General features: G+C 46.0%; 1 protein-coding gene and 1 long non-coding RNA gene across 2 annotated transcripts in view; one reads left to right on the top strand and one right to left on the bottom strand.

The window, feature by feature from the left end:
- PINX1 (PIN2 (TERF1) interacting telomerase inhibitor 1) overlaps positions 1 to 20,733 on the bottom strand; it is a 60,908-nt gene extending 40,175 nt beyond the window's left edge. The window contains exons 1-6 of the mRNA XM_085057153.1: positions 20,690 to 20,733; positions 15,864 to 15,973; positions 13,951 to 14,043; positions 13,525 to 13,603; positions 9,798 to 9,890; positions 7,157 to 7,233 (exon numbers count right to left, since the gene is read on the bottom strand). Coding sequence (XP_084913279.1) covers positions 7,157 to 7,233; positions 9,798 to 9,890; positions 13,525 to 13,603; positions 13,951 to 14,043; positions 15,864 to 15,973; positions 20,690 to 20,708 — 471 coding nt within the window. The 5' untranslated portion in view covers positions 20,709 to 20,733. The remainder of the gene's footprint in view (positions 1 to 7,156; positions 7,234 to 9,797; positions 9,891 to 13,524; positions 13,604 to 13,950; positions 14,044 to 15,863; positions 15,974 to 20,689) is intronic.
- Positions 20,708 to 21,454, top strand: LOC146440472 (uncharacterized). Its single transcript, XR_014851164.1, has 2 exons — positions 20,708 to 20,860; positions 21,262 to 21,454. It is a non-coding gene; the product is annotated as an uncharacterized LOC146440472 (long non-coding RNA).
- The last annotated feature ends 4,961 nt before the right edge of the window (positions 21,455 to 26,415 follow it).

Genomic DNA, 26,415 nt, shown 5'->3' with positions numbered 1-26,415 from the left:
TTAGCCAATCAAGGGATATTTTTCACTGTGAGGCAGGATGGGTTATTCCAGCTAATGCCTGGTCTCTAATGGTAACACATTAAAGCCAACTCGGCTCTTTAAGCCTCTGGAAGTGACCAAAAGGGAAGGAGAGAAGATAAATCAAAAAGAGCTCCCCCCCAGTTTTGTTTCTGTTCCTTAACAAACCCCCCAAGGAACAAATGTGGAGGCAAGACTGTTCTCCAATGAAGGGAGGAAGAAAATGCACCTTTTCTTCCAGATTGGGAGATATCTCCTCCTCTGCCTCTCTCCTGATATCTGAACAGCAATAATTTATCCTCCAGTTGATTAACAAGGTGCTTATAGAATGGGCAACAAAATATCAATACTTTGCTCTTCCTGCTTTCATCAAAAGCACAACTAGGACAGAATGCTGGGTAAAAGAATTTTTCCTGGTGTTCCTGAAACGACTTCATCTACGTGGAGAAATATTAAAAATATGGTCCAAACTAACACCTTGAGCTTAATTAATTTTCTGAATTGCTATCCAGGATGTTGCAAGTTACCAGCTCAAAGCAACAGCTTTAGATCCACTTTGCACTGCTCTGTGCTGCCAGATTTGCTCTACTTGTGGTTAGAGCTGGATGAGCTTTAAGGTTCCTTCCAACCCAAACCATTCTGTGGTTCTGTGATTTAGCCCTTCAGCTGCATTGTCATGTTGTCCTCCTTGGGAGTTTGTGTCACCAGCCTGTCCCAAATGCTCCTCAGGCACAGGCAAAGGCTTTGCACTGCTCACTGCTGGGAGAATCTGGTTTTGGGTTGGTTTTTTCTCTTTTTTTTGACCCTTCTGGCTGGTGGGCTGCAGAGCAGAACTGGAGAGGCCAAAGAAGTACCTGCAGTACTACAGAGGCTGTAAAAATCCCTTGATAATAATCCCAGAATGGTTTGGGTTGGGAGAAACCTTGAAGTTCACCCCTTTCCACCCCCTGCTATGGACAGGGACAACTTCCACTATCCCAGGTTGATCCAAGCCCTGTCCAGGCTGGCCTTGGACACTTCCAGGGATCCAGGGGCAGCCACAGCTTCTCTGGACAACCTGTGTCAGAGCCTCACCACCCTCACAGGGAACAATTTTTCCCTCATATCTTATCTGAACCTCCCCTGCCTCATCTCAGGACCATTCCCCCTTGTCCTACCAATTCAGACTAAAATTTTGAAGCAAGTAAAACACGCTGGTCAAAGCAGCAGAGATTTCAAAGATATTAAGACTCTAAAATATATAATGGCTGGACAGGGAAGGCCAAGAGATCCATGGATATGGATCAGGGATTCCAGCACGAGCTCATCTCCTTTAGCCACACAGAATCCAAGCACAACACAACCACAGGAATCCAACTTCAGCACCAGAGCTGCTCACAGAATGACTTTTGAGAGATGTTTTCCTGAAAGTAATCCATCTCTGCCCACCCTGAAGGGTCTAAAAGTGTTAAATCCATCTTTTTTCTCAGCATCACTCACTGAGGAGCTGGGATTTCCCTCAGGAGACTCCTCCAGTGCCCTGCTGACATCACTGTGAGGAAGCCTGCTGAAGAGTAAGTGTGTGTCTTCCTCTTTCTAATTGAAGTTCTCTCCCCCCAGTCCCATTCCTGGCTTTTGCCTACTCTGATTACTGTCCCTTCCCTTCCTCTGCTCCTCCCTCCCTGCGACCCCCAGATATTTATAGGCAGAGAGGTCATCTTTTTCTGCCTCTTTTCTGGGATGAACGTATCCAGTTCCTCCACTCTCCCCTTCTAGGACATGCCCTCTAACCCTGTCTCCCATTTTACTAAATCCTTTTGGACTCTTTCCAGGTTTTTGATATCCCTTTTTTTTCTTTTTTTTTTCTGCTCTGCTTCTCAGTCCCAAATACCTCATGCTAACTGTGGTCTCCAAAGCAGAACGGTGAAAAATCTGTGTTAATTTGTAACTCATTTTTTCTCTTCTGCAGTGTTTTTTTTTTTTTTTTCTTTCCCTGGCATTGCCGAAAAAGGGAGCAGAAAATTAATTTATGTGCTAACCCTGCAGCAGATTTGGTCACAGGTAAAAAAAAAAACCCTAAGATTAAACTTGCAACTTGCCTAAAAGTCACAATTGTGAAACTCCACAAACACCAGTGTCATGATTGGTATTTTGCAGAGAGAAAGTTGAGGTGCAGGGAATGGTATCAGCTCACCCACAACTTCAGGGAGCCCATGGCAGAGCCAGACTTTAATGGATTTTCAGCTATGTCCCTTAAGATTAGCCAACATGCTTTTGTGATAAGTGCTGGGAAATACAAGTCAGTTGAGGAAGTTCTGCAAAATGTGTCAGAAGACAATTTCCTGATTAAAAAAAAAAAAAAAGAAAAAAAAAGAGAAAAAGCAACAGGGGTGGACAGTTCCATTTCTAATGCCTAACAAGGAAGAAATCACTGCAAGCCCGAGACTTTCGGGCTACTTGGATTGGGTGGTTTAAGGGAACTTACGCAGGTTTACATCCAAGTTACACAAATTTGGAGGAAGCAGATTACTCATGGAATGGCCTGAGCCATGGATGTGAGATGGGTGCAAAACACTCAGGTTTTTTTTTTATGCATCTCCAACAGGGTCTGAGCAAATCAGAGCTACTCCCCCAACCCCCAGAGCAAAATCAGTGCCAGAATCATGTTGTTCAGCAACCAAGTTGGGACTGTCTGCAACTCATTCCCAAATCCTCAGCCTCCTCACTCAGGAGCATTTTCTCCAGTGATAAGGCTTCATCAGGAAACACAGCTGGATGGAGGAAGGAAATTCTGAGAAGCAAAAAAAATAGTGGGGGTTCCAGGAAGTTCAACCAGATAGGAACTAATGGAATTTGTTTTTCTGTCTCCCCAGCTCCCAGTGTTCCTAAGCAAGTGAGAAAATCACAGGGAAAGTGGGGGCAAAAAACAAGTCTGGCAGATCTTACCCTGCAAAAACAGGTCCTTGCTGCAGGTCTCCAGAGAGCATCATAATTACAATTCAATATTTTCGATCACTTGCTCTCCCTGGGAAAAACTGCAGACGTTTTCAATTTAGGTCCACTCTGAAGCCCAGCCATTGTTTTCTTCCCCACCTCGTTTTTTTGACTTGTAATTTTTTTTGTTTTGTTTTAAACAAAGGTCCCTGTGTAGTTTATTAAGGAGGTTTGAGTTGGACACATGATTTATCAAATTAATTTTAAGAAAAGGATTGTTATGGCTAACATTCAGGAGAATTAAAGGTTGCAAGTGCCTCTGATTGGTAACACATATCCCAGAACCATCAAAACAACACTATCTTGGTTTTATTACTTCTAGAGAAATTCCTTTCGACCCTCAGGGGCAAACAGCATTTCCTTCCACATCCTTTGCAATTCCCCTCTTTTGCAATCTTTACAATCCTCTGGCCAACTCCCTCTTCCTTTGATAAGGTAGATAACCCAAGTTTCAACATTCCCCACTTACAGCAGAGCTGGCATGGAACAAGAGAAAGGATCCATTACCAGATCAGTCCTTGGCCACTGAGAGAGTTAAAAAGTGAGCCTCAGATCAGCCCCACAGTTAAAACAGCTCAGATTAAACTCACACAGAGCATCTCCTGCCAAAGGCTACTGCACAGGTCAAGATGATAAAATGATTGCTAATGACCACACTGGGAAAGAGGGGACAGGACTAAGTGGAACAGTGATAGATCTGATTTGTTGACACCCTGATCATCCCAGCAGCAGTTCAGAGGTGACAGATTTTTGACAAGCACTTCAGAAGAGCCAGGATTACCTTGCTGGTCCAGAGAGCACCACTGAGCCTTGAGGACTTCCACTCATTCCCCCTGGAGCATAAGCACAGATGGAATTCCCTGTGTTTTGCTTTTTTCCTCCCTTTTCCACAATCTCTGAAGGCAGTTTGGTGTGACACCAGCTCAACCAGCCAGACCTAGTGCAACACTGGGGAGGTTTAGATTGGATTTAGGAAAAAATTTTCATGGAAAGGGTTGTCTAGCACTGGAACAGGTTGCTTAGGGAAGTGGAGGAGTCACCATCACTGGAAGTGTTTAAGAAACATGTGGCTTCAGCACCTGAGGACATGGTTTTGGTGGTGAACAGGCTTGGAGTTGAGGATTATAAAGGTCTTTTCCAACCATAACAATTCCCAGATTCTGTGATCTGTTCTGCTTTTCTCCTCCTCTTTCATCCACCCAGTAAAACCTGTCACAAGTTTAAACTGGAGGCTTTAAGGAAGGCGGATAATCAAAACTCTGGACAAACTCCTGCAGAAGTTGCCATAGCTGAGCCTGCTCTGAGCAGGGTGACTCCATCTGGAGACCTCCAGGTCTCCTTCAACCTCAGCAATTCTGTGATTCTATGAAAAACAGTTCCTGCATCTTCCCATGAAGTTATACCCAAGTTTTTCTGATCCCAGACTGAAACAAGTAGAAATAAGGCAGAAAGAATTAGGCTGAAAATCTTTGTCAAAAGATCAAGAATGGAATGGGAGCTCTATTGAGGGATGGTGGATCAAAATCAAATGTGTGCTGAATGCTTCTCAAACTGCACCTCTGAGAACAGAGATGATACCTCAGAAAGAGCCTTAGAGACACAACTTCAAGCTGTAGAATCATGGAATGGAATGGATTGGAAGGGACAGTAAAGATCATCCCATTCCACCCCTGCCATGGGCAGGGACACCTTCCACTATCCCAGGTTGCTCCAAGGCCTGTCCAGCCTGGCCTTGGACACTTCCAGGTATCCAGAAACCCAGAGGCACACCCTCACCACCTTCACATGAAAGAATTCCTTCCCAATATCCCATCTAACCCTGCTCTCTGTCAGTCTGAGGCCATTCCCACCTGTCCTGTCCCTCCAGGCCCTTCTCCCAAGTCCCTCTCTATCTTTCTTGTAGCTCCCAGAAGGCCACAATTAGGTCACTCCAAAGCTTCTCTTCTCCAGGATGGACAATCCCAGTTCTCTAAGCCTTTCCTCATGGGAGAGCTGCTCCATCCCTCTGATCACCTTGGTGCCTCCTCTGGGCTTGCTCCAACACCTCCATGCTCTCTTTGTGCAAAATTCCTCCCTCCCCTGCTGCCCACAGGGGTTTCTGGGCTGGGTCATGTCCAGCTCTCACCCCCCAGCACCCCCAAGTCCTTCTCCCAGTGCTGCTCCATCCCTTCATCCCCAGGCTGGATTGATCCCAGGTGCAGCACCAGCACTTGGTCTTGTTAAATCCATGAGATTCCTGTGGGACTTCTGTCAGATTCACTGACAGGAGCAGTTCTGGCAGTTCCATGGAAATATGAGAATCCTTATCTGTAAACAGGGAAACCAGCCCAGGGTGGCAGGAACTGAAATTTGAACCTGGAGGCAAACCCAGGGCTCTTCCTGCATCATCTCCACACAGGAATAACTCACTTCCAGGAGAATGGCAGCACTTTCCTGCTCCTGCAGTGAGCTCTGTGCCACAGCAGGGAAATGCCCAGAGTTTAGGGATTTCAAACCAGAATGCAAACACAGAGAATTCCTGCAAAGCCTCCCGGGGCTCTTCCCTCTGTGCCACCTTAAGGCCCAGGCTGTGAACATGATGGAAAGGGATCATGAGAGTTCATAGGTGCAGTGAAATGAAATTGCTCAGAGCTGGAGGGCCTGAGCAATGCAGTTTTTTTTCTGTGCAAACTCCACAGATCTCTGATCCATGAAGAGAAGGGGGAGCTGGGGGAAGCAATTGTGCTGCCTCTGGCTTCCTCCTCCCTGTGGCTGCTGAGCAGCAGACAGCAGCCAGAAGACAACAATGCAGCTCCAAGTTGTGTTCCCTCCTGCCTGGATTTGCATGTGGAAATCTGGGTGCTTAGGAGGGAACACTCTGTGACTTTTCTGCCAGGAGCTTGAACCATTTCAGGAAATCTGCACAGTAGCCATCAGCCAACCACTGCATCTGTCAAGGGATTGGTGAAAACATGCACAAACTTAGAGACACCCTTCATAAAATCCATGTGATCTGCAGTGTTTATCCACAAAAGAGCAAAGGAAAAAAGTAAAAAAAGTCCCAGAAGAAGCAACTTTTGAACCCTGAGTTTGAAAAGCCATGGAACATACAGACAAAACAAGACCAACAACTTGAGAGAACTCATAGGTGAGTAAGATCTGCTCACTCAACCCCAGCAGTGCTGAGCTGCTTGAAATCCCAGATTGTCCTGCTTGCCATGGATCTGACAGCAAGGAGACAAAGAGAAATCCATGGCATATTCAGGTGATCAGGAGTGTTACCCAACAGGGCACAAGTTTACCCACAGCATCTGAGAGCTCCACAGACTGGAAGTTCCCAAATCCTTCTTTCAGCTCCCAGTGAACTGCAGTGAAGTTCCACAACAATTTCCAAGAGTATTGCCCAAGGAGCAAGGTGTCAACACTACAGGGGATTCCAGAAATTTCCACTCCATTTCAAGCCCCATCTTTCCCATAAAACAAGAGATTTCCCAGAACTCAGAACCAACAGGACAATTCCTTCAACATATTCATTTGTGCTTTTCCAGATTTTTTTTTCCCCAAAGGATTTTTCTGGATATGTTGGTCATGTCACAGTTATTTTTTCCACTGATACAGCAGGTCTGTGCTCTGCAAGTGCAAAATGCTAATGAACACATAAATAAAATAAAAGCTGGTCCAAAACCTTGATCTCATTACACCACGACAGGGGAAAGGTCTTCTCATTAAATATTTATCAGCATTCAGGCCACTTCTGAATCTTTTGCAGCTGCTCAGCCTTTCCCAGTTTTTGTGAAAACATGGCAGTTTGTGGAGATTTCCCAGTTGCTACTGAATGTCCAATTTTATTTTGGATATTCAAGGATCTTTCACAGAATCACTGAGTTTGGAGAACACCATTAAGAGCATTGAGTCCAACCTTTGATCTTTCAGGTCAAGCAAAACTCACCTTTCTGATGTACATTTCCTAACAAAAAACTAAAATACTGGAGTTCCCTAACTCCAGTATTTTGTGAGTTACATCACAATAACCCACAAAACCAGGGATTAAATTTACTCTTATTCCCTCACACTTCAAGCAGAGCCCATTATGTAGAAAAAACACATTAGCAGAAGGACATTTGGATATTTTGTTATAAGGAATAACAAACAAGGAGACAAGAGAAAGGAGAAGATTCTTGTTTACCTGGGTCTTGGCACTCTTCTGTCTTCTCCCAAAAATGCAGGACAGGTCCTGTTCAGTGCGTGATGAGAGATCCTTACCTGGAAAGGGTAAAGAGAGGGAAAAAAAAAAACCCAAACCTTTAAATCTGAGGATGAATTTTGGTAACTGTGACCTAGAGAGGGAGAGGAATTGCTTTTGGAGGTGAATAAAAATCAGGAAGTCCAGGCTGGATGGGGCTTGGAGCAGCTTGGGATAGTGGAAAGTGTCCCTGCCATGGCAAGGGTAGGAATTCAGATGAATTTTAAAGGTCTCCTCCAACCCAAACCACGTTGTGGTTCTATGCTAAAGCCACTAAATGAAGGTATACAAGAGGAAATGTGTGTATGCACTAGGATCTTTGGTTTCTCACAAGGATTCCTTCTTTCTGACGGAATTAGGAAGTTAGAGCTCCTCCACACAATGAAAAAAAATCCATCTTTACTCAGTGGGGACTTTTCTTCCGTTTCTGATGTTGCTTCTGAAAAGCAAAACCTCCACCTCTGCCACACACTGGATTATTCCAACTCAAAACAATTTGAAGGGTGAAGCAAAGATTTGCAGGAGGGCAATTATTCCCACCTGGTTGCTGTGTGGCAAGCTGGATATCAGACATGGAGCAGGGAGGGAAAAGCAGAAGGGTGTGATGGGATATTCAGAGATTCAGGCAAAATTTAACCAATTTCACAGTGAAGGAGTTGTTGAGTTGTCCACTGCTTCTCTCAGAAATTGTTTTTAAAAAGATCAGCAAAAGTGAAAGAAGCATAATTAGTCCAGACAGGTTAGCTTATTAAGAGTCTGCTGGGGTCTTAAATAATTTGATTTTCTGATTCCAAAAATCACTGAACTCAAAATAAATCTTGTAATGGCCAAAATAACTTCAAACCAAAACAAACAAAAATTGCCCAAACCTGACCATTCAACCTGTTTCTTTCTCTTGGGATCTTTAATTGCCCACAGAGAGCAAAGAGACACATCAGCCTAGAGGAGCAAGTGTTTCCCAGCCTCCTGGTGCCTCACTGGAGAGCCTCCAAATGGTCTTGTCCAAGCAAGCTGGATGAGACTGGGGGCTGTTTCCAGCTTTATTTTAGCCAAGGCTTGCAATGTGACACTTTAAATCCTCCTGCTCCCATTTTTTAGGCTAAGCTTCCTTTCCATGCCTCCCCCCTGGATGTCTCCCCCATTCCTTCCCTGTCAGAAAACCAGCTCAGCTGACAGCCCCAATCTCCTGCAGCATCACAGCTGAGCAGCTCTTAGAAAAGAGCATTTTACACTGAAATGAGTGTTTGAATCTGAGGTTGGGGTGTATTTCCCAGATCCAGGGGTGGCTGTTCCTCCAGCAGTGAGGCTCCAAGGCAGCCCTGGGAGAGGAAGCTGTGATTTGTGCTGTCACTGTTCCCTTCTCCTCCGCTTTTGTGTGAGTTTGTCTTGTTTAGTCTGAAAGGAAGCAGGACTGCACTCCAACAGCAAGGGCCACAACAACATGAACCTTTCTCAAGTAACTTTTCCTCTTTCTCTGAAAAAAAGGATAATTTCCCTGTTTCAGGCCATGGAGGGTACAAGCAAATGGAGGCTGCCCTGTGGAAACTGAACCAAACAAACCAGGGATATTGTGAATATGAAAGCTTTGAGCTGTATTTTACATGCTCAAAAGACACTTCTTTTTTCCTCTATATTTAGTAAAAGGTTAAATCCAAATCAAAATAAATCCTCTTTGCTACTACCTCAAACAGGCCATGGCCTTTGTACTTGCAAGCCCTGGACCAATTTAATTGTTTAATGTCATAAAGTGGCAGGCTCATGTTAACAACTTGGACTTCAAGGTCGAATTATTTCACCAAAAATCCCAAAACGCGGTATGAAAATTTGGCTTCCATTCAGATATCAATTAGCTCTGTTTTAGCAAGAGGCATTTGCTGTCAGAAAACATTACACAGAGCACTCTGTTTAATAAATCAGCCATTAGTGGAAACTGATCCTATCCATGTCCTGAAACACAAAGGGAAAAAAGGAAAGGGGAACAGAAAGAGGAACAGGGACAGGACTGAGCCACTGTCAAGGGACAGAATCTGGGCTGACTGAAATAATGTCATCACCCTCAGAAATAAAGAAACTACTAAACTCCACAAGTTCTTGACAGAGTTTTTCTGGCCACCAAGCGCTGCCCCAATTTATCCCATAAAGTACCTGGTTGATGTAAGAGGGTTTTCCTCTCCCTTCATGCAGGTTTAATCTGATCCCTGATCCCATCCACATGATCTCTGAGCAGGGGTTACTGCAGATTGCAGGGGATGGTGCCACTCAGATTTCTAAGTCACTGCCATCTCACCTTTTTCTCCTGCTCCCATCCCTGCCCATGCCCTGACTGCTCAGAATATTCACTGTTCTTTCACTCAGCTCCATCATTCAGGGATTGTTTTATTCCACACCATCAGCCTAAGGTCATCCAAAATGGTCCAAATTAAAGAGGAACAGTGCATCAGAGCTTTATGCAAGTTGCTGCAGGGGGTATTTCTAAACCCAGGTTTTACTTGCCAAATTTAGACTCCAGAAGGCAACTGATCACCTTGAGCAGGGTTTGTTCTAATCCTGGCCAGGGCTTATGAAACAACAAAATTCTTCTTACCTTTGGCAAATTTCATGTAATGGACACGTTTCTTGGAAGATTTGGATTTTTCTTCAAGGCTGAATGTTTTTTTCTGTTTTTTCACTGAGGACTCTAAAAGAAAAAAAAAACCACAAGCAAAACAGGTTCCAGCTCTGTCAGAGGCATTTTAACCACCAAATTCAAACATTGGGAGTATTCAACTTTCTCTCTAAAAATCCAGTCAGCAACGTATCATAAAATATGTTAAAGAAGGAAGCACTCTAAGTTTTGTCTGAAATATGTCAATGCTTGATGATTTTTTTTGCCCCATCCCCTTTCCTTCCCACTTCCAATCCAATGCAATTTGAAAAGGCAAATACAGGTGCTCCAGCTCAAAGGCAAATCAACCTCTGTGGTAGGAAAAATTATAGTAACAGTGCTGTTTTTCATATAATATCTCCAGCACCAGAGGCTGAAAAAGATGTAAGAAATAGCAGGAAATAAAATACTGAACCTGACTGGGCAGAAAGAAAAAGGGAAAAAAAAAAACCACAGGATTTTAATTTCTAACCTTACACAAAAAACCTTCATTTGGACATAAGCTGATACATCTGTGCAAGGAAACTGAATGGTGACAAAGCTTTTCTGTCCCTGAGGCCAGCGAGAACAAATTGCCACATCCATATTATCTCATTTTCCAGGCTTCCAGAAGAGGGACTGCATCTAAACTGTCCTCTGGGAATGCTCTCTGGGGCTGGCTCACTCCCAGAGTCACTCAGGAGTGCTTTGGGAGAATGTGAAGCAGGTTGAAGCCACGTGAAGGATTAACCTCCCTATTTAACAGCACAGAGATCATGTTCCTGTGCTGTGGCAGGTTGTTTTAGAGGTACAAATGTTCTCTCTGCAGCCACAGAGGCTGTTAATTTACAAGATATTGTCAGAAACACAGAATTAACCTGTTGTACAGTTAATAACAACCTTACTAGCCCTGAAAAGAGACACCCCAGGAGTCTCTGCTGTGTAACTCCAGAAAAGGTTACTCTGCTGAGATGTTTTTTCCCTCTCAGTGGGATGGGTAGGGAAATCAACCCATACCCTGAGGGCCAAGCTGAGTCACCTTTTCTATGTGATCCCACCCTGGAAAGCTCTGCAGCCCAAGCTTTCCTGACACTGGAATATCCCTGTTTGATAGGCAGTGCCATCTGATGACAGAATCCCTGAGCTCAAAGTGAAATCCTCAGCCTGCAGTGGGAGAGCTGAGGGTCAGCAGGCTGAGATCCACTCTCCCACTTCCACACTACGCCCTAATGGGAAGAGAAAGGACCAGCAAACCCAGTTTTTAACAAAAAATCCTCAATAAAAGATTCTGTGGGGAAAGTAAGGATCACAACTAAAATATTCTGACAGAGATGCAGCACTGAGTCTGTTCTTCCAACCCCTTGTAGCAAAAGGAGGATTACACAGCAAAAGATTTCCAGAGCTTCATTCTCCACTTTATTCCTGCAGGGAAAGGGGCAGCAGCACCGCCTCGTGCCTGAATTGGGAATTTCACTATGGAACTTGCAGTGGGCAGGGAAATACATCCCTGTGTCATCCAGGGACTGGAAAATCCTCTGATAAACTCAGCAAGCACTGCAGGAATATTAATGTGCTTTTTAAAGCAATTTAGTCAGGGCAATAAAGCCACTAAAGTGGCATTTCTGCATCAAATTCTGGATGTGCCAAAGCATAGCCAGGGTGTTGTTCCCACATTTTATCAATGGGAAAGGGGCAGTCATCATCACTGAGGATCCCAGCAAAAGAGCCAGGAATTACAGAATGGTTTGGGTGGGAAAAGACCATGTAATTCCAACTCCTTTCCACTATTCCAGGTTGCTCCAAGCTCTGTGCAGCCTGGCCTTGGACACTTCCAGGCATGAGGAAGCCACAGCTTCTCTGGGTAGCCTCATCACCAGTAAATTAATTTCTTCCTAACATTTAATCTAATCTAAAGCTTCCCTCACTGGGTGCTCAGCTAGAAAAAAAAAAGAGAAAAGACAGCTAAAACTACATCCACAGAGGGTATTTGAATGTTGGCATCAACCCCCACAGGGCCCTTCCTTTCCGACCTCTAATTGCAATCCTGCTCTGGCAACTGCACCAGTTCTTTAAGAACAATGAAGTTTTTCAGCTGACTTTTAATGCAGTTTGAAACTGGAGGATGGCCAATAATGTAACATTTGCTCCTGCAGCACAGCTGCAGGCAGAGTTTTTTTCTGGATGAGTTTTGCCAGCTTCAACAATTGCCAAAAAAACAAGTTTCAGAGCGATGCCTTTCTGTAAATCGCCAAATGTGACTCCGTGGAATTTTCAAGGTGCACCCAAATTTGTTCTCATTGATTAAAAACTTGTCCCAGCTCCTGAAAGGACCAAAAGAACTGAGTGAAACAGGGAGAAATAAGAATTTCCAAGAGTCACTTTGCATGAGTAGGTGACCCAGGCAAGAGTGCACAATTTAGGAGCAAGCCTTGCTCCCTGAACCTGCCTCTGCTGACTCACCGTGGCCCTGGGCAAGTCATTTCAGCTCTCTGCTCATCACTCTGCAGGTTTTCCCACCAGTTACACCTCCCTGATCTTCCCAGGGCTCGTGTTGGAACTTGGGCAGGATTTAGTTCTAAAGGTAGACAGGAACTTTTGGAATTTCCCCACGAAATGCTCTCCTGCCTCTCGAGGAGCTGAGTGACAGCACTGAGTTCTGGGTGGCCTCAGACTGTGATTCCACAAGGACAACAAGTTAAAAAAGGTGTTTTAAGGCATCAGGCTCAGAATTTTAATCCTACTTCTCCAGGATTAGAAAACTTGCTTGCTAACTGATTTTCCTCCTCTTCTTTCTACATTTTTTCTCCTAGAAATTCTTCTGTGCTCAAAGGTTAAGGATGAATGAAGAGTTGCTACATTCACTAAGCTGGCACATGGACAGGTTGTGTTGACACAGGAACCCTTGGTTTAACCATGCTCCAGAGAGCTGTTTAGATTAAAAAATCAGAGTTTAAACCCGAGTTTAACTAAAGGAGATATGATGAACCATTTGAGAAACCAATTTTCTCTCTCAGCTCACACCCACCACAACTTCCTAACTTCATCTTCACAAAGCAAGGTCAACTCGTAAGATGCTTTTCAAAAATAGAAGACTTTAAAAATAGCCCTTTTGGGAAAGTTTCCCCACTTGTGTGCTCAACACCAGGGCTACAAGAATCACTTTATACCACACTCAAAGCAGAGATGCAGAACTCTAAGGCAAAGCTACTGAGCAGCTCTCCAAGGACAGGAAAAGAAGGTATTTAAGAAGCCACTGGAGCATGGAAGCCAAATGTGACAGTTCATTAGCAAAAAGCAAAGCAGTGCAGTGCTGAGTGATTGCTGGGAGCCTTCAGACAGATTCTGGGTGCTTCATGAAGAAATAAATGTTGCTGTAAGTACAGCCCAGGTAAAGTGTCCCAAATATTGTGATCTTGGATGAAATAAAGAGGTTCAACACTTTGTGTTTTCTTTCCCCAGCAGAAAGCCTTTCTTTGAGTCCTGAGAGCAAAGCTGATCCACTGAGATCCACAAATCCAGCCATGGTCATGGATGGCAACACATCCTTTGGCTCCCAGTGATTTTGGGGAAGAATGAGGAGTTGTTAACCATATTTGCAGCCCAAACTGGGCCTCAGGAACTCTTTTAAGACACAGAATGGAAACTCTGCTGAGCTTCCAGCATTTGATTGAGCCAAGCATGAACCTACCTGTTTCACCCTGTCCATGGCAATTGTTCAGCTCAGCCAGAAGCTGGTTGAAGTCATCCTGATGAGCAATCCAGTTGTCCTGTGAATATCACCCACATGAATACAAGGCAGAAGTCTTCAGAACTAGCACAAGTCTTGTTAAATCAGATATTGAGAGTCTTAGAAGTAAATTAATTGGACATGTCCAATCCTTGCTGGTGGGAGGCACCCTGGGAAGCTCCACAGGGGGCAACACCAACAACAGCTCCCACAGTCACCCCAAAGTGAAATGAAATAATCAGGGTTGTGTTGGAAAGCCCTTAAACAATCTTGTTTGATGCATCCTACTATCACCAGCTGTGACAACAGATTTCACTAATATTCCATGCAAATAACTGTGCTTTTGCTGCAATGGGATCCATTCCCTTCCCTGGGTCTGATGCTCACCTCGTGGTTGATGGTAGCTCCTAACCCCAGCACGTCGTTTTTCACCTTAACCCTGATGTGCTCTGGATTTCCTTGCTCCTGAGCCCCAAGACCCTAAGGAGGATTTGAGGGTAAAAATGTAAGGATTTTACAGCAGCAATTAGAGCTTTTGGACTGTAAGAGAGTTCACAAAGAAATACAGCAAGAAATCACAACTTCCTGTTCATCTGCCTGCTTGTAGCTGAATTCATTCACAGGCATTTCCACACGAGATGCAAAGTTTTTTAAATTCACTGCTTAAGCCTCCAGCAAAGCATTATAAACACTAAAATAGCAACAACATTAAGCAGTTGGGTGATTAATCAGGAAGTCACCTGACATTCCTGCAAGGCCAAAGTGCTCACAGTTTTAAAAGAAGACACTATATTAAAAGAACATGCCTCTCCCCAAAAAAATCCTTCTGTCACTGGGAAGGGTAATGGGAGTGAGACAGATCCACACAATCCAGAACAAATTTATATGGGAGGGAAGCAGGGAGGGGCAGAGGAGAAGCTGACTGGGGCCAGCAGGACATTCACAACTTCTTCCACCTCATTCACACTCAAAAGTGGATGAAAATTTTGGAGCAAACAACTGTGGGGTTTGTCTGGGCTAAATCCCACAATCATTCAAATCTGGGAAGCAACATTCAGGTTCAGTATCATCTTTCTTAACTGTATGATCAAGGCTAAAAAATTAAAAGGCAAAGCTTTGGGTTTAAAACTTTATTCCTGGTATTTGCCTGTTTTTTGCCTCATCTGTCACCAATAATCAGCCAAGTGTTGGCTTTAATAAACATTTTTGTGGTGCTGCAGTGGAGAGAAGCCCTGCAGACACATCCAAGGAAATCCAGTATCTGAAGGGATGAGGAATATTTGCAAAAGGCTGTTGCTATTACAAACAAAGTAGAGTTTTTCAGGTCAGAGGGGTGGAGAATTTGCCCTGAAATGTCTATTGAGCAAAAAGTATGGAAGCAAGCAGGACACTTGGCCGCACATCCTGCCCTGACCCAATTCCAGCACCACCAATAACAGGACTGGAGTTAAGCAGCTTAATTTCACTGCCCAGATGGGCTTTTGCCCCTTAACTTGATCAAGGGAAAGTTCCATTTGTCCAAGTTTTGAATGGAATGGAAACATAAATCCTTCTTGCACCACTGTTGGCAAGGAAGATGCAGTAGCTTGAGTGGGAAAAGTTGTGAGACAACTGAGGCAACAGTTTAAATCCAAAAAAAGGCTTTAAGGCATTCAGAACTGAGAATTATTCTAATTTTATTCCTGTTAAGGAAAGTCTGGGAGAGGAAATCTAGCAAAAGAATGAAATAAAGGTAGTGGGGGTTTTGTGTGGATTCTCATCACTAAGCACTCTGATGTGCAGCCTGAACTCTCAGCTTTGCTGAGGCAACTCTGTGGAATTAAAGCTGCAGTTTGCAGGAGTCTGTGCTGACCTGGAAGTTGTTATTAATGCCAAAAACCTGTCCCCTCACCCACAGGCCCTGGCTGGATCTGGGGAGGGATACAGCTCACAGGATGCAGCATTTGGGGTTTCAAGGAACAGATCAGAAAAAAACCTTAAAACCAGGTGGAAGATTAAAGCAGGTCCTGGAGTTGCTTTAAAGAGTACCAAATGCAGGGAGAGAATTGAGGGTTTAAAGGCAACTTAAAACCTTTAACCATCACCTGATTTAATGTGCCAACTCCTGCTCTGAGTTGGGAATTTGGATTGTCAGAGAATGGAGAAAAACTGGGAAGCAGGAGAGGCACAAACAGGACTTTGTAAGAAAGAAGAAATCTAAGAAATCTATCACTGCTCAAATTCTCTGTGCATTTAAGAGAATAAATCAAATGAGAATCCCCTGGCAGTTCCAGACCCTTCATTTCTCCTTTAGATCCTACCTTTCCTTTGGACCAGCCCATCTTTTCCAGCATCTTCTGGCCAAATTTGGAGTCATCATTACTCCAAGTGCTGTTTCGTGGATCCACCGACCACTTCTGCTTCCTCCGGGCTGGAGCAGGAAGGGAAAATTCAGACAGACTCTATTGGCATTCCCAGAGAGTTTTGGTATTGAATCAGTTCAACCAAAGCTCTTCAGTGCAAAAAAACCCCAAAAAACCAAACCAAAACAAGCTAAAACCCAAAAACAACCCACTCCAGAACTTATGCCTGACTCAACATATTTTGGGGATTAATTTTACTAAACAAAAGACACAATAACATTGACAAAAGTCCAGTGGAAATATTAATTATTAATGGGAAGATGCCAAAGTGGAATTGCTACGGAAGTTGCTGTCCCTCAGGATGGGCTGCAATTCAGGGAAGGCTTTAAGGATTACCATTTAGGTGTAAATTCCATATTTATTCCAATTTTGTTTCACATCTGGCTTCAACATGGGGAAGAGATTATGATGCTGCTTTCCCAGTTCTGGACAAAATCTATTCTCGAGACTTCCTATTAATCAGAACACAGAAGTTTTTATATTTGCCTTCCTAACAAAAGCCAAATCTAAAATCCAATGTAAGTGATCAGAGAAAGGGAATGACAGAACACAAACCCACGGGACTTCAGCTTTTGGTTTTCTCAAAAATAGTTTATGGGGAAACTGAAAAGCTGCCAGAAATTACTGCAGGAGTTAAGAGGTCTAAAGGAAAATCAAGGCTCCTTTGTCCTGTGTGGATTCCTACAGAAATTACATTCTCCCAGACCCACATGTTGCCTTTCCCACCAGGAACAGCTTCCTTGAAATCAAGCAAGAGAAGCCAGCCAGCCCAGTTCACCACTCACTGGAAGTGTGCACCTAAGCCCAGGCAGGAAGAGAACCTAAACAAACAAGACAAACAAAGAATGGGAGGCAGGAAGATCACAAACTTCATTAAACACCATGGGAAATGCTGGATCAAAAATGACCCCTTAACCCAAGGCCACACAAAGGCAGGGAGAAGCCAAACCCAACGAGGTGTTTTCAATGTAATCAGGAAGTCATCGTTCCCTAAAAGACAAGATTTGGGATTTGGGCCAGAGGGACTGAATATGACAGGGATGTTTGGCTCATTTTTTTCGCCCAGTTTTGTTTCATTTTTAAGGAACTGTCAGAATTCAAGGTGGGAGCTTTATTTAACACACTTCCGAAGCTTTGAAGCTCCAAACAGTGCCAAGGTTGTTTTTTACACATTTTACAGCAGGTTAAATGCCCGAGGGCTGGGAGGGGAATGCAACTTTTGCCTGGTTCACTTCTCTACAGGAAACAACTTGTTGACCTCAGAGGCTGTGGCTGCCTCATCCCTGGAAGTGTCCAAGGTCAGGCTGGACAGGGCTTGGAGCCACCTGGGATAGTGGGAGGTGTCCCTGCCCATGGCAGGGGGTGGAATGATCTCTCATCCTGGCATTCTGTGATTATTCCTACCAAAAGCTCTGGTTTCCTCAGAAATGCAGCTCATTTCACCCAAACATCCAGCTAGGAATTGGGGAAAAGGAGGTTCAGGGGGAGCCTTCTGGCTCTGCACAACTCCCTGGCAGGAGGCTGCAGCCGTGGGGAGTTGGGCTCTGCTGCCAGGGAACAGGGACAGGATGAGAGGAAACAGCCTCAAGCTGTGCCAGGGGACTTGTGCCTTTAAGAACAGAACTCCCTGGCAATAAGTTGGATATTAGGGAGAAAATTCTTCATGAAAAACGTGGTCAGACATTGGAACAGCTGCCCAGGGCAGTGGTGGAGTCCCCATGCCTGGAGGGATCTAAAAGCCCTGTGGATGTGGCACTTGGGGACATGGCTCAGTGGTGGCCTTGGCAGTGCTGGGGATGGTTGGAGATCTTTTCCAGCCTCAAAGAATTCTGGTTCAAGGATTCCAACAGATCTTATGCTACCCAGCTGAAGAGCTGCCCTTCTTTCCAATCACAACTTCAAAAGCAAATTTCTATCATTTTTCATTAATATCTCCCCGTGGAGAAGCCCCTGAGATGTTTTGCTCCCAGGAGGATGCTGCTAACAAAGCACAAGGGCACCAGACATGAATATTTCTTAAGTTTGAAATTAAGAGACTTTCCCTTTCTCACTTGCAATCCAAGTATTTCAAACTTCTCAGCTACACTGTGGGATTAATCCTCCCATTTCTGCCAGGATAACATCCTCTGATTTTTAAATGGGGTAAGTTAAATGCAGGGAAAAAAAAAAACCAAACAAAATTGCTGTCACTTTTAGAGAAGTATTTAAGAAAGCCAAGAACACCTCCATGCCATTTACATTAAACATAAAATCATTTTCCCTTTCCAAACAAACAACAAAATCCACTTATTAGTCAATAATTGATCAGAAGTGTTTGTTCACTGATGTTTTTAGAGTGGGAGAGGAAACCAGGGACAAGATTCAGTTCCTAATTTAACACCAACTTTCTGGGCTGCTCCGAAAATGATGCCACAGTGATGGAATTCTGAGAGAGCAGCACCATCCAGTGGAGAAAATCCTCATTTCTTTAGGGAATCACAGAATCACTGAGGTTGGAAAAGTCCTCTAAGAGCGAGTCCAACCATCCCCCAGCACTGCCAAGGCCACCACTGAGCCATGTCCCCAAGTGTCACATCCACAGGGCTTTTAAATCTCTCCAGGGTTGGGGACTCCAGCCCTGCCCTGGACAGCTGTGCCAGGGATGGACAACTCAACTTCTTCACTCAGATGTTCTACAATCTGAAAAAGATCCACTAGGAATCCCTTTTGCCAGGATGAATTCTATGCCTGGAGAATGTTTCTGATTATAATTTTTGAAAGTTCCCATTGAAACCTCTGCTGTGAGCCCAGAGATGGTTTGGGGGCACAGGAAGGATGAAGCTCTGGGAGAGCTGGGGGTGTTCAGCTGGAGAAGAGAAGGATCCAGGGAGAGCTCAGAGCTCCTGCCAGTGCCTAAAGGGGCTCCAGGAGAGCTGGAGAGGGACTTGGGACAAGGGATGGAGGGGCAGGACACAGGGAATGGCTTCAAACTGCCAGAGGGCAGGGAGAGATGGGATATTGGGAAGGAATTAATCCATGTGAGGGTGGTGAGGGGCTGGGATGGAATTCCCAGAGAAGCTGTGGTTGCCCCTGGATCCCTGGAAGTGTCCCAGGCCAGGCTGGACAGGGCTTGGAGCAACCTGGGATAGTGGAAGGTTGGAGCTAGATGAGCTTTAAGATCCCTTCCACTCCAAATGAGTCTATTTCTGACATGTCAAATTAAAATAATTAACTAATTCTGAAAAAAAAGGGCACCAAATTTCCACCAAAAAGACCTAAATAATTCCATCTGCAAATCCAGACTTGTTTTCCTCACATCTCTATTTCCCAGCGGAAAACCTATTTGTTATTAGTCTGTAAAGCCCACATTTCCTGCAGTCCTGAAAACAAATTCAGCAGAACTTGAGCTCTCAGGTAAAGTTGTCAGAAATGAGAAGCCCAAAGTTCTCAATCACTTCCCAGGCAAAAGTGAAGTTCTCTTTGTTTCCAATATCAGAGAAATTTAAATAAAGTTCACAGAATCATTGAATATCTTGAGTTGGAAGGAACTCAGAAGGATCATCAATCCAACTCCTGGCCCTGCATGGACATCCCAAAAATCCCACCCTGTGCATCCCTGAGAGAGTTTTCCAAACACTCCAGGAGCTCTGGCAGCCTCAGGAATGTCACCATTCCCTGGGGAGCTGTTCAGTGCTCAACCACCCTCTGGGGGAAGAACCTTTCCCTGATATCTGTAATATCTAATATCTAATTCCCTGATATTCCCTAACCCTCCCCTGGCACAACTCCAGCCCTGCCACATCCCCAGGTGTCCCCAGCACCTGACACCCTGAGCTGGAGCTGTGTCACCTCAGCCACACGGCCAGGGCTGGCACTGACAAGCTAAGATGTCCCCAAAGGTGTCCAAGGGACAGTCCAGCTGCTCCCGCCCTGCCTGGCACACGGCAGACCCCACAAAAAACCCTCCTGCACCCCCTTATCCTGCACCAATCCCCCCCTGCAACCCCTTCCTAGCCATCCCACCTCTCCCTGCCCCAAACTCCACCTTTCCCCTAACCCTGGGATCCCCTGGTCGCTCATTCCTGCCTTCCCCAGACTCCAGTCCCTCCATCCTTCAGCCTCAGAGACCCTAGAATGTCTTTCTCAGCCTCAGCCCACATCTCTCAACCCCTTTGTCCTTGATCCTAGGACCTCCACAAGCCCCCTCCTGCCCTTTTCCGACCCGACACCCCTCGTCCTTCACCATCAGCACCTCCTGAGCCCCTTTCCCAGCCCAGAAGCTCCCAGACCCCTCGTTTTCCCAGACCCTGGGACCCTCCGCACATCCATTCCCGCTTTCCCTCGACACCAGGACCCTCTGGATCTTCATTCCTGCCTTTCCCAGCTCCTCACTGAACACCGGCAGCCCCCTGAACTCCCTTCCCCGCCATCCCGAGGCCTTCCCACCCCATGATCCCCTCCTTCCCCTGACACAACGGACCCCTGAGCCCCATTTTCCGGACAGAGGGACTGCCCATCCCACCTCTCCCAGCCCTGCGCTCCTCTTCCCTCAACTCTGCATTCTCCTTCCCCAGCGCCGCTACCTCCCGCACCCCTCTATCCGCCCTCAGAGACATCCGGAAGGGCAGCGCGGCCCGGAGCCCTCACGCCGGGCTGTGCGGAGGCTGTGGGATCGCTCCAGCCGCGCCGGCTCGCCCCCAATCCCGCAGCATTCCCGCAGCATTCCCGCCGCGATCAGAACTCACGCTCCGCCAGCATCGCCATCTTGGGGGCCTCCCTTCCTGCGAGGGGCCTTTCGACCTGCGGCGCATAGCAAGGGGTGGCCTTAGCAGAGCCTGATTTAAAAAGTTTTAAAACAGGCGAGCGCGGCGGCCAGCAAAATGAAAATGAGAAAAGTTTGTAAAGTCGCTAAAATTGTAATAAATATCTAAAAACGCGTCTGGGTTGTGTATCGGCTGTTTGCGGGTTGGGGGAAGGGGGTGAGCAGCGTTTGCTGTGTGTGGTTGGAAATAAGGGGTTGGAAATAATTGGAGTGAATATTCCAAAATTCCAGGGAATTGGGGGTTTGGATGTCCAAGGATTTCCAAAAATGTCGCTGTCGTGGGAGAGAATGGGGAGGAACACACAGAGGCACCTTGAGCAGGATCCCCAGCCTGCCCTCCTGGGAAATGTGGGAAAAGATTTTTTTTTTTAAATTCTTTTTTTAAAAATGTCTTTTTTTTTTTTTTTACTTTTTTTTTTTTAAAGTTCTGTTTTCGAGCCCTTGATGGTTCATGTTTTCAAGCCCTTGGTCATTCACGTTCTCTCTGGCTTTTAGCATCTCATCAGTTGTTTTATTTGAAGAGAAGCACCCAAAATATGACTGAGAGTTCTTCATATAACTTCATCTCAAAAAATGACTGAGAGTTCTTCAGGCTGCTTCCTCTGCCTCCTCCCTGGCTTCATTCTGCATCCGAGGGCAATACTTCAGAAGGTATTAAAATAAATAAAGAATAAAATGCTTCATAAAACCCCTACATTGAACTTCTATAGAAGTGCAATTTAGGGCTTTTATATTCCATGATTTTGGGGTTTTATATCCCATGATTTTGGGGTTTTATATCCCATGATTTTGGGGTGTGTCAATTCTGTATTTCACCCTTTACTGAATCACTGCTTTTGCCTTTTTGCGTTATTGTGTTGTTCTGAATTGTGGATATTTGGTGTTTCTCCTTTTATTCCCCAGCTGGATTCCCCTGGAAGTGTCCCAGGTGTCCTCAGTGCCTTGGTTCAGGTTGATGCTGGGAGGGTTGAGCCCAGAATGCCAGGATGGGTCAGGAGTGAAGAGATCCCAGTGGCTCCTCTCCCTCTCCCTCTCCCTCTCCCTCTCCCTCTCCCTCTCCCTCTCCCTCTCCCTCTCCCTCTCCCTCTCCCTCTCCCTCTCCCTCTCCACCTCCCTCTCCACCTCCCTGCTCCAGCAGGGTCATCCCAGAGCACAGGATTGTGCCCAGACAGGTCTGGAATATCCCCGGTGAGGGAGACTCCACAGCTTCTCTGGAAAATCTGTTCCAGTGCTTGGTCACTGCACAGGGGAAAAGTTCTTCCTCGTGTCCAGGGGAAACTTCCTGGGCATCAGTTCCTGTCTGTTCCTCCTGTGCCGTTGCTGGGCCCCTGGAGCAGAGCCCGGTCACTGCTCTGAGCCCTCCCTGCAGGTGGGGACAGACAGGGATGAGGTCTCCTCTCAGTTGTCACCTCTGGAGGCTCAACAGCCCCAGCTCCCTCAGCCTTTCCTGGGCAGGGAGATGCTCCAGGCCTTTCATCAACTTTGCCACCTGCTCTGGACTCACTCCCTGTCCCTCCTGTCCTGAGGAGCCCAGGGCTGGACACAGCACTCCAGATGTGCCTCTCAGGGCTGGGCAGAGGAGCAGGATCAGTCCCTGACCTGCTGGAAATACTCTTCCTGGTGCACTCAAGGATACCATGAACCATTTTTTCCCTCCAGGTCAAAAACACCTTCTTCTATCCCAGGCTGCTCCAAGTACTGTCCAACCTGGCCTTGGACACTTCCAGGGATCCAGGGGCAGCCACAGCTTCTCTGGGAATTCCATCCCAGCCCCTCACCACCCTCACAGGGAACAATTCCTTCCCAATATCCCATCTCTCCCTGCCCTCTTCCCATTCCCTGTGTCCTGTCCCTCCATCCCTTGTCCCAAGTCCCTCTCCAGCTCTCCTGCAGACTCCCTTCAGGTACTGCAAGGCCACCATTGGGTAACCCCAAAGCTTCTCTTCTTCAGGCTGAACTAACCCAATTCCCTCAGTCTTTCCTCACAGGAGAGGACCAGGACAGATTTCCCTCTGCTCTTTCTCCATTTTTTCTTCCCTTTGGATGGCAGCTGGTTGCAGCATCCCTGCCTCAGCTTTTCCAACACTGCTTTGCCTCTGTGCCTTTGGATTAATGTTACAGTTCCCTGATTGCTTTCAAGAACATAGGGCAACACAGGAATTTATAAGGTTTATATGTCTTTTTTTTAACAGACAAAGAAAACAAACATTATATCTGTGTCTTTACCTCTCTAAGACCCCTTCTGTCTGTCAGCAAAGTTACAGTGGAGCTTGATCCTGGCAAATCTCTGAACTTATAGATAGCTTGATGATTTATATTTAATAGTTTGCATTCAGGTCCCATTAAACTGGCTGCTCTGGCTGCCCCTCTTCCTCCTTTAAAGATGTGTGTGAAACTGATATTTTTATACTTTTCTAAGGCCATATCCTGCTGTCAGGGATCCTCACAGGGTTTGTTCTCCCCAGACTTTATTGCCAGTTCTCTGCACTTTCAGGTCACATTCATCAGGCTCGACTGATGTGAAAACAAATAAATAGTCCCAGATTTTCACTACGTGGGACAGGGAGATTTTCACTTTCAAAAGTTTCACTCAATGCTTTGCTTCAGGAGGAAATCTTCAGAGGTCAGAATCAATCATAGAAGAGCTTTCTTTCTGTTTTCATTGAGTTGCACAGGATCACAGAATTATTTCTGTTGGAAAAGACCTCCCAGACCATCGAGTCCAAGCTGTGACCAATCCCCACCTTGTCACCAGCCCAGAGCACTGAGTGCCACATCCAGGCATTCCAAGGACACCTCCAGGGGTGGGAATTCCAAACCTCCCTGGGCAGCTCCTTCCAATGCCTGACCACCCTTTCTGTGAAGAAATTCTTTCTGTTGTCCAACCTGAAACTGCCCTGGCACAGCTTGAGGCTGTTTTTCCTTTCTTGTCCCTGTTCCCTGGGAGCAGAGCCTGACCCTCACCTGGCTGTCCCCTCCTGTCAGGAGTTGTGCAGAGCCAGAAGGTTCCCCCTGAGCCTCCTTTTCTCCAGGCTGAGCTCCTTTCCCAGCTCCCTCAGCCTCTCCTGGGGCTCCAGACCCTTCCCCAGCTCTGTGTCACTTCATCTGCTTTCCACTGCTCACAAGTCACTCACCAGCATCCTCACAGAATCACTCAGATTGGAAAAAACTTCCAAATTTAACCATCTCCCAGCACTGCCAAGTCCATCACTGACCCATATCCCCAAGTGCCACATCCACACATCTTTTAAATCCTTCCAGGGCTGGGGATTCCACCACTGCCCGGGGCAGCCTGGTCCAATATTTGATTACCCTTTCAGTGGAGAATTTTTCCCTCATATCCAATCTAAACTTCCCCTGGCACAACTTGAGGCCACTTCCTCCTCCTTTCAAGGAGCTGTAGGAATTCTCCTCCTCCCCTTCCACCACCACCACCCAGGGATTCTCTGTAGTGATCACCCTTTGCTGTCATCTGGATCTGAACTAATCCCTCATCCTTCTGCCTCTGTTCCCTGATCCAAGTGTCCCTCCTGGCAGTAGCAGCCATTTCCATGAATTATCCCTCCAAGGTCTCTTTCACATCAACTAAAAATTCCATTGTCACCCATGTGTTGAGTGTTTGGATGGTCACTTGTGTGAGCCATTTCACACCAGCCAAATTCTGCTCTATCTTTTAATTTTGGGGAGGTTTAAGTGTTCTGGCTGAGAGCAAAGTGTTGTGTTTGATTGCTCCAATAGGGAGCAGCATTCCCCACGTTTGGAACAACTTCTCTGTGGTATAAAGACATCACCGGGGGTGGAAAATGTGAAGTAATTTCTGTTCAAGGATGCCTTGAGGTTGAGATCTTGCTCTTGTTTGGTTTTGAAACTCAATATTCGGCTGCATCGGAGCACTTCTGCCTCCGGAGCTCTCACTCATGCCTGACAAAGAATCACATCTCAAAACACAAAGGAGGTCGTACCTGATTTAATTATTATTTAATATTTGCTTAACAGCAGGCTTGAGGTCAAGATCCAAATTATCCGACACAGTTCTTGCAAATTAGTAGTTTATAAAACAATTAAGTCCACGAATATGCACAGGGGCAGTGAAATTAGGCAGAGAAAAGGTTCCATCCAGGGGCAATTATTCTGTTTCCCAATTACATTCCTGACTAAAAGCTGATGTCACAGGAAAGAAAAATATGTAAATGTTTGAATATATATTTTCTGTCAAGAGAGATAACAGCTGCTGTGGGTGATCCCAGCCCTCTAAAAAATAGCCTAAAATCCTGTTTCCAGTGTGCTTGGGGAGGTTGAAATGTAGCTCAGCTCTGGAAAATAAGGGGATAAAGATGCCTGGAGGGCATTCCAGTCAGAGTTCTCCAGCGATTCCTCCTAAGGCTCTCACTTGGAAAGAGGTGTTTCCCGAGAGTCAACCCTCAAGGATCACCCAGGGCTGGGAGTCTGAGCAGGGAATTTTCCTCCCAGCACATCCTCATCGATTGCTGTCAGCTCCAGAGTCCCTTCAGGCTTTGGGGAATTCCTTTTGCAGGCTGAGCTGGGGTCATGGGGGAAAATCCAGCTGGGATGAACAGAGCCAGCAGCGTGGGGATTGAAATGTCAGGAGGGTTGGAAGCACAGCTGAGCTGGATACTCACCTTGCTGACCCCATTCCGCCTGGAGCAGAGCCTTGGAAGTCAGGAGGGAGTGAATTACATTTTCTGCAGCTCTGTGCCCTGCAGAAAGACCCCATTTAAATGCCCCATAAACCAGGGAGATGTGAGGAGGGAGAGCAGAGGCAGCCAGGAAAAGAAAACTGGGGGGAAAAGGGAGGGAAAAAAATAAGAAAAGCGAGGAAAGAAATAGGATGTGAGTCCTGGCTGAGCAACAAGTCCTTTGTGAGGCAAATCAGCCTCTGCTGTGTGATAAAAGGCCTGAGGCCAGGCTAGAAATGCTTATTGAGGGAGTCCTGGGAGAGGTGTGATGGAAGCTCTAGGGACAAGGACTGCCTGGAGACCTTAAAACGACAAGACAGCTTTGATTTAGGACGCTGATTCGAGGGGGCACACGGATTAGAGGGGAGCTCTGGCAGGAGAAGTCGCCCATCAAGCGCCAGGCAGGGAGCAAGAGATTAACAAGGTGTGACCCACGGAGCAAAGGATGTCACAACGAGTCCCCTCAGCCAGGAGGTGAGGGGTTCAAAGAACAGCTACTGGGGCACTGAGGAGCAGGAACAGGCTCAGGGAGAGGAGGTGCTGTTCCTGGAAGTGCTGCCAGCACAGAGCTGGGCAGTGGCTGTATGGGGATGCTGGAGGGAGGATGGCAAAACAGGCAACAGAGAGGAGTTCAGATGATTTTCCTTCTATTCCATGAGTGCAGTGTGTTTATATTATTATTATTATTATTATTATTATTATTATTATTATTGCTCTTGTTGCTTCACCAGCCTGGGCTTTATGGGATCATGGAAACATGGAATAGTTTGGACTGGAAGGGACATTAAACTCATCTCATTCCACCTCCTGCCCGCAGCAGGGACACCTTCCACCATCCCAGGTTGCTCCAAGCCCTGTCCAACCTGGCCTTGGTCTCACCTGGATGGAGGTGAGGAGGTGACAAGCCCATAAAAGTGTTGGCAGGAGACTGAAGGCTTTACAAGTTTCTTCT

Source organism: Lichenostomus cassidix, chromosome 3 (genome assembly GCF_008360975.1).
Source record: "Lichenostomus cassidix isolate B80296 chromosome 3, HeHo_3.0, whole genome shotgun sequence".
Taxonomy (NCBI): domain Eukaryota; kingdom Metazoa; phylum Chordata; class Aves; order Passeriformes; family Meliphagidae; genus Lichenostomus; species Lichenostomus cassidix.
Note: the sequence above shows the minus strand (reverse complement) of the source record. Positions and strands in the feature narration are given on the sequence as shown.